This window comes from Arachis duranensis, chromosome 3 (assembly GCF_000817695.3).
Source record: "Arachis duranensis cultivar V14167 chromosome 3, aradu.V14167.gnm2.J7QH, whole genome shotgun sequence".
NCBI classification, from domain to species: Eukaryota; Viridiplantae; Streptophyta; class Magnoliopsida; order Fabales; family Fabaceae; genus Arachis; species Arachis duranensis.
Window position 1 is genome coordinate 3488731 of NC_029774.3, and position 15946 is coordinate 3504676.

At 37.5% G+C, this 15946-nt stretch overlaps 2 protein-coding genes across 4 annotated transcripts; one reads left to right on the top strand and one right to left on the bottom strand.

The window, feature by feature from the left end:
- The first annotated feature begins 2359 nt into the window (after positions 1 to 2359).
- Positions 2360 to 14323, top strand: LOC107477135 (probable fructokinase-4). 3 transcript variants are annotated; one of them, XM_052259118.1, is made up of 5 exons: positions 2360 to 2773; positions 8424 to 8756; positions 8834 to 8950; positions 9043 to 9180; positions 14079 to 14323. In XM_052259118.1, the coding sequence occupies exons 1-4, from the start codon at positions 2360 to 2362 to the stop codon at positions 9169 to 9171; spliced, it is 993 nt and encodes a 330-aa protein (XP_052115078.1). In that variant the 3' UTR covers positions 9172 to 9180; positions 14079 to 14323. The 3 variants fall into 3 exon arrangements, with proteins under 3 accessions (XP_052115078.1, XP_052115079.1, XP_015952581.1); XM_052259119.1 differs by lacking the exon at positions 14079 to 14323 and adding an exon at positions 9337 to 9716; XM_016097095.3 differs by lacking the exon at positions 14079 to 14323 and having other exon boundaries at positions 9043 to 9716.
- On the bottom strand, positions 9845 to 12689 carry LOC107476763 (B-box zinc finger protein 24). Its single transcript, XM_016096642.3, has 3 exons — positions 12107 to 12689; positions 10916 to 11224; positions 9845 to 10396 (listed from the first exon to the last, which is right to left on the bottom strand). Exons 1-3 carry the CDS (start codon positions 12287 to 12289, stop codon positions 10154 to 10156), a joined length of 735 nt encoding a protein of 244 aa, XP_015952128.1. The 5' UTR covers positions 12290 to 12689; the 3' UTR covers positions 9845 to 10153.
- Positions 14324 to 15946: the final 1623 nt, after the last annotated feature.

The window sequence follows — 15946 nt, forward strand, 5'->3', positions numbered from 1 at the left end:
TCGATGCTCCATCCTTATCTACTGGTGAATTCTGCAAAGAGTTTGGGCGAGGACGCTTTCTCACAGTGCCATTTGTTGTCTCACCTTGCTGCTGATGATGAACATTGTGCCGGGTCTCCGAAGAAGCCACACTAACCGGTTTTCCAATATTGATGCCCCTGCTTAATTTTACTTTGGATCCAGTAGCATGTGTTGTACGTTGGTGGTTAGGCCTTGTCCAAGTACTGGTAGCCTTGTTAGGAGTCTTCTTTGCTTTTGGTTGGACTTGATGGGTACTAGGAGAAGGCTTTTGACCCATTTTATACTTTCCTTTCCTAATCACTTGAGTCCAGCCTTCCAAATCCTCATGTTGTGCATGGTCTACATGAACAGCATGCAAATCACTCTCCACCAAATTCGGGACAGTAACATTTACAGTCTCATCTCCAAGATTCTTGCCAAAATGAAAACTTGCCTTTTCCACATGCACTGGATTTTTTGAATTTGAGTTTTCTGGCTGCTTTGCTACATCGCTGACCACCTTGGCATTAGTTCCTCCTCCCGCATTGCTGTCAGTCTTGCACACCATCATATCATGACCAAACTTGAGACAGGAGCCACAAATAAGGTGAAGACTTTCATATTCAACCTCATATTCAACACCTTCAACAAGAATCTTCTTAGTCACTGGCAATCCTAAATCTATCTGAACACAGGCTCGAGCATATCGTCCTCTTTCAGCTAATTTTGTTGCCAAATCAACCTTGACGGGAATGCCAACTGCAGCCGCAACACGGAGCATTGCATCTTCTTGGTAGCACCAAATTGGTAATCCAGAAATTCTAATCCACACTAAAGTTGCTCCAAAACAGTTTTCACTTGATCTAAACTCTTGGTCCCAAGGCTTCACAGCCACATAATTTCCCTCGATCATCCATGGACCTCCTAAGAGAATCTTTTCTCGCTCCTCAGCCACATCAAACTTCACAAGAAAGTAGTCAAATCCCACGTCCAATAAATCAAAACCTCCCTTAATCCTCCATACCGTTCGGAGTTTATGAGACAATGCAGTGTAGCTATAATGTTTACCTAGCACCTTAATCACTATAGCATCCTTATAAGGTTCTGCCAAGCAATTCTTAGCTTCTTGGGTAAATGTGACACTCGGTGGTAAGAGATCTCCTTGCTTCCCAGAAACTATCGCAATGTTATCTCCCGATAAAGTTTCAACAAGTGAAAAAGCTTTAGCAATCTTGGAACCCACAACTTTGTCCCTGAAAGAAACCTTCAAAGGCTTAGAAACCCCTCCCAAAATATGATCCTCCTTTTCTCCTGATGCAATCCCTCCCCCGTTCTCCCCCTTGTCTCTTCCGCCGACATTATCGGCTGCCTCACCGTGTTTCACCCTCAAAGTCTCTTCCCCGCTCACTCCACCGCTCATCTTCGATTTTCAAAATTGTACAGAGTACGGAGTACGTACTCCCACTAACCCTAATTTTTTTTTCTCCCTTTCCGAAAACTTAAAGTTTTTAGATTAAATATAATTTTCAATATATAATTTTTAATATAGTTTAGTTCTACCTAAACGCCTACACAAAATAAAACAAAAAAACAAAAACGATTTTACTAAGTAAACAATAACTTTCATAAATACAATAAATAATAAATTTTAAAATTAATTAAATAAAATAAAAATATACTATTTCTACAAAAATTACGAAAATCACAAGTGAAGAAAAGAGGATACGTGATGCATAACTGCATTATTTATTAAATTCATTATCTCCTTATATTTTTTTAAAAAAAATATATAAAAAAACAAAACAAAAATAATGTCTTGCCAAATTCGGAAAAAAAAAAACTTTGACTTATCACTAAATAAGTGAAAAAGTAGTAAATTAATGATCCTCTAATCTTTACTAATTACTCATGTTTTTTATTCTAATCCTCATCCTCATTCTCCACTATATAATGTGTATATATACAAGTAAAATTAAATAATAATAATAATAATAATAATAATAATAATAATAATAATAATAATAACTTAAGTACAGTAATTTTACTTAAATTTAATAATTAAATTTTGGAAAAGTCTAGGGGCGAGCAGTTTTATTGAATTTTGGCCAGCATATAACCAGCAGAGGAAGGTGAGCCATTAGATGAAATCTTACATCAATTTCACACCATCAAATTATCATTGATAGCTAGTTGATGGTTAACAATCACAAAAATTGCTGGCCTCCTAGCATTGCTCTTAAATTTTTATCTAATATCTTCCGTAGTCAACTTCACTCCTGAATTTCCTTCTAATAATAATCTTTTCACTTTCTTCACTCCACAGTCCACACTTCACAACTTTCCACACACTATACCCTCCATGGCTTCCACCACCGCCGTCTCAGCCACCGGTTCCGGTCTCATCGTAAGCTTCGGCGAGATGTTCATCGACTTCGTCCCCACCGTTTCTGGCGTCTCCCTCGCCGGAGCCCCAGGCTTCCTCAAGGCACCCGGCGGCGCTCCTGCCAATGTCGCCATCGCCGTCTCTCGCCTCGGCGGCAAGTCCGCCTTCGTCGGCAAGCTCGGCGATGATGAGTTTGGCCACATGCTCGCCGGAATCCTCAAGGAAAACAACGTCGTCGCAGACGGCATCGCCTTCGATGAAGGCGCACGCACTGCACTCGCCTTCGTGACACTACGCTCCGACGGCGAGCGTGAGTTCATGTTCTATCGGAATCCCAGCGCCGATATGCTCCTCAAGCCCGAAGATCTCAATCTCGATCTCATCAGATCTGTATGCCAATCTCTCTCTCTCAACTTTCTCGGGAAAGTTTACATTTTCTTTTCATTTTCCGTGAAAATCCCGAAGCTACAGTGTAAATGGATATTGCTGAGTCGGATACAGTGGGGTCCATGGTAGATTTATCATCTATGATACGCTCAATGTTTTTCGCTAGCCTTTCGATAGATTCATTTTTCTTAAAATTGGAAGTTGAAAATGATAGAGTAGTGATTGAGCTGAAACTGAATCAGTTGCTAAGTTAGAATCAGTTGCTAAGTTAGTTAAGCCAAGCTGACTCAGCAGAATTAGTTGCAAGTGCAAGCTGTCATTAGGCTCAGCTTATATAGCTAGCTGTATGTGTGTTAGTTGAGTTGTTGTAATTAGAACCCAAGTTTCACTTTACCAAAATCAAAACAGAAAGCTTCTCTCTCTCTCTCTCTTCAATTTCTCCTCTTCTTCGATTTTTGCTCTCTCTTGCTTTTCATTCAACACTGAAACTGATACCTTTCATGGTATCAGAGCTCGGATTATTCAATCACCATGGAGATAAACACAGAAACGGCTGAAGCTCAGGTTCAGCGTCAACCTAATTTCACGTCCTCACCGATCTCGATGAAGCTTGATGACGACAACTTTCTCCAATGGAAAGATCAAGTGGAATCGACAATCGAAGGTCATGATCTGTTAGCTCACATCACAGGAGAAGGTATTCCAACTCAGTTCACAGCTTCAAGAGAGAAGAATCCAGAATTTGCAAGATGGAAGCGACAAGATGCTCTGCTCAAGTCCTGGCTGTTGGCGTCGATGACAAAACCCTTCACTACTCGTATGGTTGGCTGCTTGTACACATACCAGGTATGGAGCAGGTTAGAGGATCATTTTGCATCACAAATTCGAGCAAGAATTCTGCAATTAAAGAACAAATTGAGTAGCATTAAAATTGGAAGTTCTGCCAGTAGCTATGTGTTAGAAATTAAAGAAACAATAGATACATTAGCCTCAGTTGGAGAACCAGTAAGGGAAAGTGATCATGTTAGTGCCATACTCAATGGCTTAACAGAGGAATATGGACCGTTGATTACAGCTGTAGTCTCAAGATCATCTAGGGTTTCTGTAGGAGAGCTAGAGTCTTTGCTTCTTGCACATGAAAGTATGATAGAAAGATTCCGGAGGACAGATCTGTCAATCCAAGCAAATGTAGCTCAATACTCAAACAATTATGGAGGTCGAGGGCATCTCAGAGGTGATTTTAGAGGACAAGGTGGAAGGACGATGAGAGGCAATTTTTCTGGCAATGAAAGAAGAACTTATGGAAGGTCTGATGGAGGATTCTATGATAATGATAGAAGATTTGCCAGTGGTGGCCAAAATGACAGACGATATGATGGTGGAGGTAACAGACCAGTTTGTCAACTATGTGATAAGGTTGGACATACAGCTCGCAGATGCTGGTTCAGGTATGATTCGTCCTATGGGAATGAAAGCCAGAGTTCAAGAGAGGGTTATGAGCGTACAGAAGTCAGGCCACAGCCACAAGCTCACTTGAGTGCTCTAGAAACACCATCCACCAGCTATGATCAAAATTGGTATCCGGACAGTGGTGCAACACACCATATGACACCAGACCCTCAAAATGTGATGAGCAGTAAAGGCTATGAAGGATCAGAACAAGTAATTGTGGGAAACGGAACAGGTTTGCAAATCACCTCTATTGGAAATTCCATTTTTAAAACTGATTTGAGTTCTAGAAAGTTCTTGTTGCAAAAATTGTTACATGTGCCTGAAATAACCAAAAATCTTTTGAGTGTGTATCAATTCTGCTGTGATAACAATGTGCTTTTTGAGTTTGATGCTCATGGTTGTTGTGTCAAATCACAGGAAACCAAAGAGTTGATTCTACAGGGTGAAGTTGATAAAGGAATGTATAAATTTGTCAAGTTCTTTCCTTCAATAAGTCCAGCTGCTTACAACTCCACCATGTCCACAACTGAGCAATTTCTCTTGTGGCATGCAAGGTTGGGGCATGCAGCAAACAAAGTAGTTAGTACAGTCTTGAAAAATTGCAATTTGTCATTTGTTGAGAATAAAGAGCCTTGTACAGCCTGTAGCATAGGCAAGTCACACCGATTACCATTTCCAAGTTCAAGTACAGTGTATCAATCTCCTTTAGAATTGGTGTATTCAGACATATGGGGCCCTGCTCCTATGCCAGATTTGAATGGAAATTTCTATTTTGTCAATTTTATCGATGCCTTTTCTAAATTCACTTGGCTTTATCTAATTAGAGCACGGTCACAACTCAAATAAGTTTTCTTTAATTTCTAAAAGATGGTTGAATTACAATTTGGCACAAAAATTAAATTGTTTCAATCTGACAATGTTGCTGAGTATGTTAGCTTATCAAAGGAGCTTCAATCACAAGGAATCAGACACAGATTTTCATGCCCTCACATCCATCAACAAAATGGAACTGCAGAGCGCAAACACAGGCATGTAGTAGAGATGGGAATGACACTCATGGCCTGTTCTGGAGTGCCAATGAAATACTGGGGTGATGCTTTTCTCACTGCAGCTCAACTCATCAATGTTCTACCAACACCAACCTTAGGAAACATATCTCCAACAGAGAAGCTTCTTGGTAAGAAACCAGACTACAGCTGTCTACGGGTATTTGGCTGCCTCTGCTTCCCTCACTTGCGACCGTTCAATCGTCACAAGCTTGAATTTTGATCAGCACCCTGTGTGTTCTTGGGGTATGGTACTGCTCACAAAGGGTACAAATGCCTTACACCAGAAGGAAAAGTGGTGATCACACGAAATGTGGTGTTCAATGAAGTGCAGTTTCCCTTCAAAACTGGAAAACACCTCGTGAATGACACTGATGAGCAGAACAAGTCTGAGACAATTACACCAATGCCAGCCATTCCATTGATTCCCAGCCCTCACTTACCTCCACAAACTCAAACCACTCACTCCTCACCAAGACCCCTGCCTCCATCACATGTCACAAGTCACTCAGAAGCCTTTCAACACTCTTCTCAACCCTGCTCTCAAGCTTCTGTCACCTGCCACTCACCTTCAGCTTCATCCCCAGCCTCAATTCCTCCCACTGCATCTTCACTCCTCATCCCTCAGAGAGCGCCCTCAGCCACACCTATCCCAGTCCCAATCTCAGATCTAGAAACTGTTCTTCCAAGTTGTGAACTTGTGCCTAGTACTCAAAACATACACCCTATGATCACCCGAAGCAAAACTGGCAGTCTTCGACCAAAGGTTTATCATGCTGCAGTAGAGCCACGGTCAGTGCGAGAGGCAATGGTTGATCCGAAATGGAAAGAAGCCATGGACAATGAGTATCAAGCCCTGCTTAAGAACAAGACATGGCAGCTTGTACCTTTACCAGAGAACCGAGAAGCTATTGGCAGCAAGTGGGTCTTTAGAGTTAAGTACAACTCTGATGGCACACTACAGAAGTACAAGGCCAGGCTGGTCGCTCAAGGCTTCTCTCAAAGGCCTGGGTTTGATTTCACAGAGACCTATAGTCCGGTAGTCAAAGCAACTTCAATCAGGGTAGTCTTGACACTTGCCTTGGCAAACAATTGGTCAATTAGACAATTGGATGTCAACAATGCATTTTTGCATGGAGAGTTACTTGAAGATGTGTATATGCGACAGCCACAGGGCTATGTGCAGGGTGATGGGAAGCTGGTATGCAAACTTACCAAGGCGTTGTATGGCCTGAAACAGGCTCCGAGGGCCTGGTATCATAAGCTGTCTACAGCTCTGCATCAGCTTGGATTCACTGCCACAACCTCTGATGTTTCAGTCTTCACAAAATTTGATACCAATGCTACCACCTTTGTGCTTGTGTATGTAGATGATGTGATCATCACTGGAAGCTCAACAAGTGCTATAACGGCTGTAGTGAACCAGTTGAATTGCAAGTTTGCACTCAAGGATATGGGGGATCTTCATTATTTTTTAGGCATTCAGGTTAGCAAGACTAAGGGTGGTGGATTACTACTCAGCCAAGAAAAATACGTTAATGATTTACTAGAAAAGGCAGGTATGACAAACTGCAAGCCTTGTAAAACACCTCTCCCATCATCACTGAAAATATCTCAGTTTGGTGGTGACAGGTTTGATGAGCCAGCACTTTATCGTTCAGTGGTAGGAAGTTTTCAATATCTGACCGTTACAAGACCAGAGCTCGCCTATGCTGTAAGCAAACTCTCACAGTTCATGCAAGACCCGTTGGAATCGCATTGGAAACTGGTTAAAAGAATCCTCAGGTATGCAAGTGGAACAATCAAATATGGGCTACATCTCCGTAAGAATGACGTGTTGAACATCACAGCCTACTGTGATTCGGACTGGGGAGGAGACCCTGATGATAGGAAATCGACTGGTGGTATGTGTGTCTTCTTAGGAAGAAACCTGGTATCCTGGTCCTCTAAGAAGCAATCTGTGGTGGCCAAGTCAAGCACAGAGGCTGAATACAGAGCTATGGCGGATCTGGTTGCAGAACTTATACTGAGGAGATAAGTTCTGTATGAGCCTGCTGAGTGAGCTAAGGGCCACAGCTGAGTGAGCTATGGGCCACAGCTTCTACTCCCACCATATACTGCGATAACCTGAGTGCTGTACTTTTAGCAGCCAACCCCATCCTGCATTCAAAGTCTAAACACTTTGAAACTGATCTTCACTTTGTGAGGGACTATGTAACGAAGAAAGTAGTACATGTTAGCCATATTCCAGGGTCTGTTCAGTTGGCAGACATTCTAACAAAGGCAATTGCCTCTGGAATGTTTGAAACTGCTAGAGCAAGGCTGAATGTTGAGCAAAATTTGTTGTGTAGTGTTGAAGGGGCAGCAGGAACAGTCCATGAGCCAGCCATGCCTAGTGATAAAGGAGTTTTGCAGAATGGCAGCAAACCAAAAGACCTCAGCAGCAGAGTGTATGGCAGAGCAAGTGTTGAGCAACACAATGAAAACAGATAGCAGGGTGCATGATAGAGTAGTGATTGAGCTGAAACTGAATCAGTTGCTAAGTTAGTTAAGCCAAGCTGACTCAGCAGAATTAGTTGCAAGTGCAAGCTGTCATTAGGCTCAGCTTATATAGCTAGCTGTATGTGTGTTAGTTGAGTTGTTGTAATTAGAACCCAAGTTCCACTTTACCAAAATCAAAACAGAAAGCTTCTCTCTCTCTCTCTTCAATTTCTCCTCTTCTTCGATCTTTGCTCTCTCTTGCTTTTCATTCAACACTGAAACTGATACCTTTCAGAAAAAATATCACGTGAGGTGGATCACGTGGTTTTTTCTCTGTTTAGCTGTTGTGAGCTATTGCTATTCCATAGAACGCTGATGATGGCTCTGAGAAAATTACATTCGGGTTGGGAGACACTCTCTACCGCATGGATGATGGATCTACTATTTCTTTGAATCAAAAGTTCACGTGTTCGTCACGTGCTACGATGAGGTTGGAACTTGAAAGTGTTGCTGTAGTCATGTAATTTTGACTTTTGCTTATTGTCTTTCTCGTGCGCACCATGCACTGCTCTCCCAGGCACTTCTGTTTTCTTAACTAAATTATTATCTTATAATATTTTAAAAAAATCGAAATTTAGTCAAATTATTTCAGGATTAATTGATTTTTCTTGTAGGCGAAAGTGTTTCACTACGGATCGATAAGCTTGATAGTGGAGCCATGCAGATCGGCACACGTGAAGGCGATGGAAGTGGCAAAGGAGGCAGGGTGCCTGCTCTCCTACGACCCTAACCTGCGGCTGCCGCTGTGGCCGTCCGCGGAGGAGGCACGGAAGCAGATACTGAGCATATGGGAGAAGGCTGACGTCATCAAGGTGAGTGACAATGAGCTGGAGTTCCTTACCGGCAGCGACAAGATCGACTATGCTTCTGCTCTCTCCCTCTGGCACCCCAACTTGAAGCTTCTCCTTGTCACCCTTGGTGAACATGGTTCCAGATACTACACCAAGGTAATTATAGCATCCACATCCACGGTTTAAAATTTAGAATTTAGTGGAATGATAATGTATGTTCCATTTGAAACCAGAAATTCCATGGACAAGTGGATGGTTTTCGTGTTGACACAGTAGATACAACTGGCGCTGGTGATTCCTTTGTTGGCGCTCTACTATGCAAGATTGTCGACGATCATTCCATTCTTGAAGTGAGTGTTAGCTCCCTTAACTATATAATAATAACAAGACTTGACATTGACTATGTTTGAAGATTGTGACATGTTTTCCTTGTGGATTGCAGGACGAAGCAAGGTTAAGGGAAGTAATCAAGTTTGCAAATGCATGTGGGGCAATTACAACTATCAAAAAGGGAGCCATTCCAGCTCTTCCTGCAGAGCATGAAGCCCTTAAGCTCATCAATGGAGCATAGAGACTTCAGGTACATAATAGTGCTAGTAGTGTCTTTTAATTTTTTTTTGTATAGGAAGGATTCTCTTTCCATTACATCTCTTTTAGTCACTTTTCTGTTCGACTTGTTTAGCTATCAATGCATTTCGGCATAACGGTCACATTTTCTTTCTTCCAAAAATTTTAGATTAGTCCGTTGACCCACAACACAAAAACAGCCTCGTAACCTTAAAAGGCCAGAGAAAAAAAAGGGCCGAAAAATTGAAAAACTCCTACTAACAATATTGTTCTTCCTTGTTTACAATTGATCCAATGTCTTAGGTAGCAATTACCATCTTTTTTTATTGGTGCTTTCTTGTGCAAGATTATGGATAATCAATTCATATTTGAAGCGAGTCAATTCCTAATGCTACCACAATCATACCTGTCTAATCTGAATTAATCATAATTCATATTTGAAGTGAGTCAATTCCTAATGCTACCACAATCATACCTGTCTAAGCTGAATTTGAATCATATGCACTGTAATTATATCTATCAGAAATATATAAACAGAACCAAATCGATATGCACACATACAGAACCAAACCAACCACCATAACAGGTACACGTACGGGGGTAAGAACCTCTACAGTATGGACAATGATCATAATGAACAGGAAAAAAATTAAATTCAATTCTATGCTACTATGAACTTTAAGACACTAAAATTATAGCATTTCATCAAAATCCAATAGTCCACAAAGCATGTGAACACATACTTCTGTTCTTACTAGAGAAATGTTCTCTGTACTCAACTTTTTCCTATACACCAAGCCAGCTTATTCTCCTCTACCATAAGAGTGAATCCGCTCGGCGTGCGAGGGACGACGATTACATATAACACAACTCCTCTTATTTTCCTCAGAGAAGTATGACCGTTACTAACATACAACTCGTCATCAAATCTAACACTGCACATTAATGAAAACACTACTACTGACCATTGTTGTGGTTTATTTATCTTAGCCTAGATCAGGCACAGTGAAATGCTCATCATCTATTTCACCTAAGACTTCGATCCTAGGCTTTTTGCTAGACATGTAAGATTTATTAGTGGCTTTAAAAGTGTATGGTGCAAGAGTGCTAGTGTGTGACACAGGAAGCTGAGGAACTTCAGCTGCAGCTAATGTTTCCTGAGGAAACTGTTCACCAAAGATACCAACATCTGCTAACCATTCCAACTCTCCAAATTCGTCTGCTTGTTTCTGAAAATATATAAGAAAAGAATAACAGTAAATTACCAAAAAAGAAAAACATTGGTATCATGAAATAATAGCATTGGAGGAATGTCAAAATTAAGTGGCTATTCGACTTTGTTTTTCCTTACCATTGCCCTCAGCTAGATAGATGTTGTGCAGGTGTATGGTTCAAACTTTAGATTTCAAAGACGATCTTATTTTAAAACATAAAAACCAAATTGGAATGAAGACAGTGCATGTTAGTACTATAGATAAAGCAAACATTTATACTTCCCTGTTTAAGTACAATCCTCAAATTTAAAAAAATTTCAATCACTGAAGACTTTTAAAAGAACTTTTTTTTGTTCGAGTTAACATGAATTATGATGATTGGCTACTGCATGGTATTGTCCTAGATGAAAAGTTAAATGAGGTAAACTTATGAGGACATGAAAAGAAATGTTATGTCCTAATATATATAGCAAAATCACTCTTATCATCCTATCTCTTCAATGCAACTAGAATTTCAAAATAAAGCTGCCTTACTTTCTCTGGTGATCCAAACTCTGGTAAATCCAATAGTTGATCAACTGCCCAAAAGCTAGGGGGAGTGAAGCTAGGCGATTGCTGAGAAGGAACTTTCCTTGGAACTTGTTGCGCAGCTGGATTAGATGGTTCCAAGTGGCTTTTCTCATCACTTTTGGAGCAGTCATTAGAACCCAAAGCCACCCGAATTCCAGTAGCAAGAAACCTCTGGTGGTTCGCAGAAAGGCTGCCAGCTAAATGAATTGGTTCGTCGCAATCCTTACAGAAGAGTGCTCTGTCTTCGACACAGAATATGAAAGCTGGCTTATCCTGTAGTTATAAGTAGGAGAACGGAGAGAACACAATTAGCAATATTTATTTTAGTTAACAAGATCATGCATGATGAACAAGTAGCTTTTCATTTGGGATAAAAACCATTTAATTATGCCATTTAGTCGAGCAACATTTTCACCACTCACTCAACAGAAACTATACACTATTTATCAAGATAGTGTTTTCTGTTTTCGTTTCATGTTTTACCACTTCTTCCTAGAGTCCTAAAAACTGAAAACAGAAACAGAAAACAAGAACAAAATCCAAACAAGCACTAAGAATTTCACATGTTAACCTTGAGTTTGTTGGGCATAAAATTATGTGAAATCACATAGTATTTTCTAACAAGCTCACATGAAAAAGTTGCAATGTTTTTAAGAATCAACTAACTTCTTTCAAAAACTTTGCTTTTAATTTAAAAAAAAATGCAAGATCTGCATAGGCATAAAGAAATATCAAAGACTTTAGACAGTATAAGCTGTCTGGAATATGGAATCAAATTTTAAGTTACAAAATTGCAGTCTTTACCCTGAGATGTGATGAAGTTTTCTTAAATACCATCTACCTAGAAAGATTCTTAATGTAATCTCAAGACTACTACACCAAATCTAATATATTAAATCCTAAGATTTAGATCGAATGTGAACTAAAATGTTGCATGGCCTTATGTTGAATAAGGTTTTCATCTCTCTACAGTTAGCTTATTAAACAAAACACCTAGATTTCCTATTTGCTTCTCATTTCTAAATCCAAATAAACCCAAACTAGACTTGATCAAAACATCCATCACATGAATTTCTATAAGAACATTTTTACATGGTAAAAAGCAAAGGATATACTTAGACATAAAAGAAAAGAAAAGAAAGATGAGGAGGGTACTTGGCAAATATCACATCTTGGAAGCTTGTTAGAGAGACATTGAAGGAGAAGCCTCTGGTGTTTGCTTGCAAGCTTGTTAGCACTATGAACCTCCACATCACATTTTGCACACAGAGCTGCTTCATCTGCACAACAGATCACTGTTGCTGGAACTTTCTCACACACATCACACTGAATTTTCATTGTTTTTGTTACCTCTTTTTTCTTCCCTTCTTCCCTTCTCTTCTCTGATCTGATGCTACCCACAAAAGGGCATAATCCAAATATCAACAATGTGTACGGAACAAAAAAGATTGGATTTTTATGGAGCCACCAATAACAAAAGACAACTCTCAACTAGTGATGTTAACTTCTTTTTTCTGGGAGTATCTTGAAATACTTATCCCTTTTCTTTTACAAATTTATCCCAAATATGTCTCAATCTATCTATAATTTCATCCTAATCAAATCATATTATAGCAACAAAAGTGTTAATAGAGGTAACTAATGGTGGAAAAAAAGCTATTGGGACAAGTGGAAAAGGAAGGATTGGAGGAGAATCTAGCAGTTGGTGAAGGTGTTGTGTGTGAATGTGGAGATAAGGATTCTGATCAGATACTTACGTATGAAAATAAAAATCATGGAAGAAAACAAGTCCAAGTGGGGTGCCACCCTTGCCATGTGTGTGGCTATGGAGGTTCTAACCTTTAATTCAGCAAGTTCTTGTGGCCACTAATGATTCTAGATATTTTTCCTTTCTACTACATCTTAAGAAAATTTTTTTTCTCTTAAAATAAAATTTAATCTATATCCTAAACCTTAACTGTTTTTCTACTTTTCTATTTTTTAAAATTTTAATTATTATTCGTTATTATAAATAAAAAAATAGGTATAATATTCTTAGAAAATAAATTGAATGCATTTAAAATATATGTGTTCCTATCCTGACCCAATGCTATGGCCCAGATCCAAATACGCCAAAAGGTCCAATTTAAAGATTGGCTTTCGTTATTCACCGACCTCTTCAAAAGAGGTCTGACTCAACACAAACTTCTTCCCAAAGAAGTCGGGCTCAAGAGATAACTGGCAAATAACAATTATTCAAATAAGTAAATGCCTCTAAAATCTCTCGATCCACTTCTAGAAGCCATATCCCAACAATCCCTATATAAAGAGACGGTTATCCACCTAAAAAGGTGGCACTACTCCAACGGTGGTTATTGGATCACTACTATAAATACCCTGACACCCTTCAGATATCTCTAAGTCCCAATACTCTCTAGACATGCTCACACCCTTGCTGACTTAGGCATTGGAGTGTCTTTGCAGGTACTACCCCACTCCTTTATACACACAAGTCGGACGGAGGCCCTGAGTAGCATATCCGCTTAAAAACCTCCTCCTTCATACGTTTGGGCCAACCAATGCCATCCAACCCATTAATCTTCGGTTACCCATCGTAACAATATGTATGTGTGTATGTGTGTTTTTTTTTTCTATTAAAGAACATGACTTAGAAACACTTTTAGTATGTACTTTAGAAATGATTATAATTAATGTTAAAAATATCTATATGCTTGACATACCATTAGTGATAAAATTTGAATCTAAAATTTTATTCGTATCATATATACTAATATATTAATAAAACGTGTTTATTAATTTATTTTTTAATAATAATTTTATAAATTACATATAATAAAAGTTAGAGAGATGATAATCTTAATCTTAATCTTATTTTGATAAGGACATTTTTACAAATTCATATAAAATACAATACAAAAACAATTATGTGCATTATAAAAAAATGGCATTATCATTTTCTAAAAATATTTTAAAAAGGAAAAATATACATCTTATATAAAAAAATACAGTAGATATACATTAAATTATATACAGGTATTTATCCTCTCTCTCTGGAATGTGGATTTGTTTATGGGTCCCTTGTTTTTTATGAGGTGCTAAACTGTTAAATGTGCTGTCTGTCATGAAGCTGGAGCACCTATCAAAGTGATGTGTACATATGGCTGATAAAATGCATCAAGCTTGGGAATGGAACTCGCATGGCCCATAATTTTACATCAAATTTATTTCAAGGATGTATACAACATTAAGGACAAGGTTGCTATAATTTCTCCATAAATTATGGGTATAAGTTTCTTTTTCATCAACCATCATTCTTTAACCGTTGAGAAAAATTCTAAATATGTTTTACAATATTACTTTTCTGTGCTTGCTTTTTCCCCATTTTAGTTGAAATATACAATTTTTCTATTGAGAAAATATAAATGTATGCACAGTCATATGGATATTCTTCTTATCGTTTGAATTGAGTAAAGAATTATTGAAATATATTTTGGCACCTTATTGGTGAATTCCCACCCCCACAAATTTTGTAGCATTGTCTATAATTTATTATTTATTTAAAATACATATTAAAAAACATATGCAATAATATATATAAATATTTTTAAATATATAATAACTAATTTGGTAACTATTTCTATGAAGTAGTTGGCTATCTACTTTTAGAGGTTCTCTCTTCCCACTATTGCTTGCTTTTTGTAGGTTCACACATTGATGAACAAAAACAGAAAAACTTTTGAGATTTAAGAAATCATTAACCAGATTTTGGCAAGTACCACATTATTCTAATACGCAGATAGATATTAATTTAGGTAATGTTGCACACTAACCATGATCATTAATTCCTTGAACATGCCATAGGGCCACATATAATAGTGTTGCCGGTTACAACATTTAAAGTTTAAGCTACATTTCAAATTATGCATCTTAGCTTGCATTATTGGTGATACATTATTAATATACAGCTTCTTGATTACTAATAGTACTACTATATCTTCAAAGTTCAATATGAATTTAATTATGTTATACGGGCATAAAAAAATTAACTATTAAATTAATTATTATATATTTGCATGTAATTATATACGTTATTTTATATATTTTTAATATATATTTAACACGCGTGGCTAATTTAATGATTGATTAATATAGTATACACATAGTGTGATTTATATAAATTATATTAATACATCTTACCAAGACGTCCAACTATCACAATTCTTTGAATTAGATTAGTCAAAATATAAGTAATAAAAAAATTATAATAATGTTTTACATTCAACTTATTTTTTTAATCAAGTCCAATCAAGTAATTTAGATTCACACACCGCGCTATTTATAATAAACATAAATGTTCTCTTCTTCATTCTTCTTTAACATAAATCTTTCTTTTTTTATTTTTGTGTTTTTATTTTATTATTGTCACTTTCTCTTTAAATTTTTTTTCTTCAATTTCATTGGGTTCTTATTTGATTTTATTCTTTTTTCTTTTCAAATTTTTTATTTGTATTTATTTTTTTGAAATCGAATGGTATAATTAAAACCGTTAAGGTTTTGCGTGTTCCAAAATAATGAACGATTCAAGTTCAAATCAGTTGAATAAAAACAATTTGGATCATTCTTCTGAATCGAATCAAATGGACAAAGTTTATATCGTTCTTAATTTTATCTAGGTTTATTCTTCAACAATTTTGAATTGAATGAAATGGAATGGAATCTAATGCAATTAAATAAAGTGATAATTGAATAATTTTATTTTTCTTAGTTAAATAAAGTGATAATTGAATAATTTTATTTTTCTTAGTTAAAATCAATGTTGTTTATGAACACAATTTTCGGTTCATTTGTTATTACACAATGGTATTGTTTTGATAATATTTTGGTTCATTCTTCAACAGTTTTGAATTGAATGGAATTTAATGCAATTGAATAAAGTGATAATAAATAATTTTATTTTATTTTCTTTTTGCTAAAAAACTTGGTCAATACTTATTA

What these genes read in the sequence shown, in the direction of transcription:
- LOC107477135 (XM_052259118.1), top strand. Translation starts at nt 2,360, where the DNA reads ATGGCTTCCACCACCGCCGTCTCAGCCACCGGTTCCGGTCTCATCGTA. An exon ending in GTTCCAGATACTACACCAAG is followed by an intron (nt 8,757 to 8,833) that starts GTAATTATAGCA and finishes ATTTGAAACCAG; the next exon opens with AAATTCCATGGACAAGTGGA. An exon ending in ACGATCATTCCATTCTTGAA is followed by an intron (nt 8,951 to 9,042) that starts GTGAGTGTTAGC and finishes TGTGGATTGCAG; the next exon opens with GACGAAGCAAGGTTAAGGGA.
- LOC107476763 (XM_016096642.3), bottom strand. Translation starts at nt 12,289, where the DNA reads ATGAAAATTCAGTGTGATGTGTGTGAGAAAGTTCCAGCAACAGTGATC. An exon ending in CAAGATGTGATATTTGCCAA is followed by an intron (nt 11,225 to 12,106) that starts GTACCCTCCTCA and finishes TTATAACTACAG; the next exon opens with GATAAGCCAGCTTTCATATT. An exon ending in AGTTTGGATCACCAGAGAAA is followed by an intron (nt 10,397 to 10,915) that starts GTAAGGCAGCTT and finishes ATATATTTTCAG; the next exon opens with AAACAAGCAGACGAATTTGG.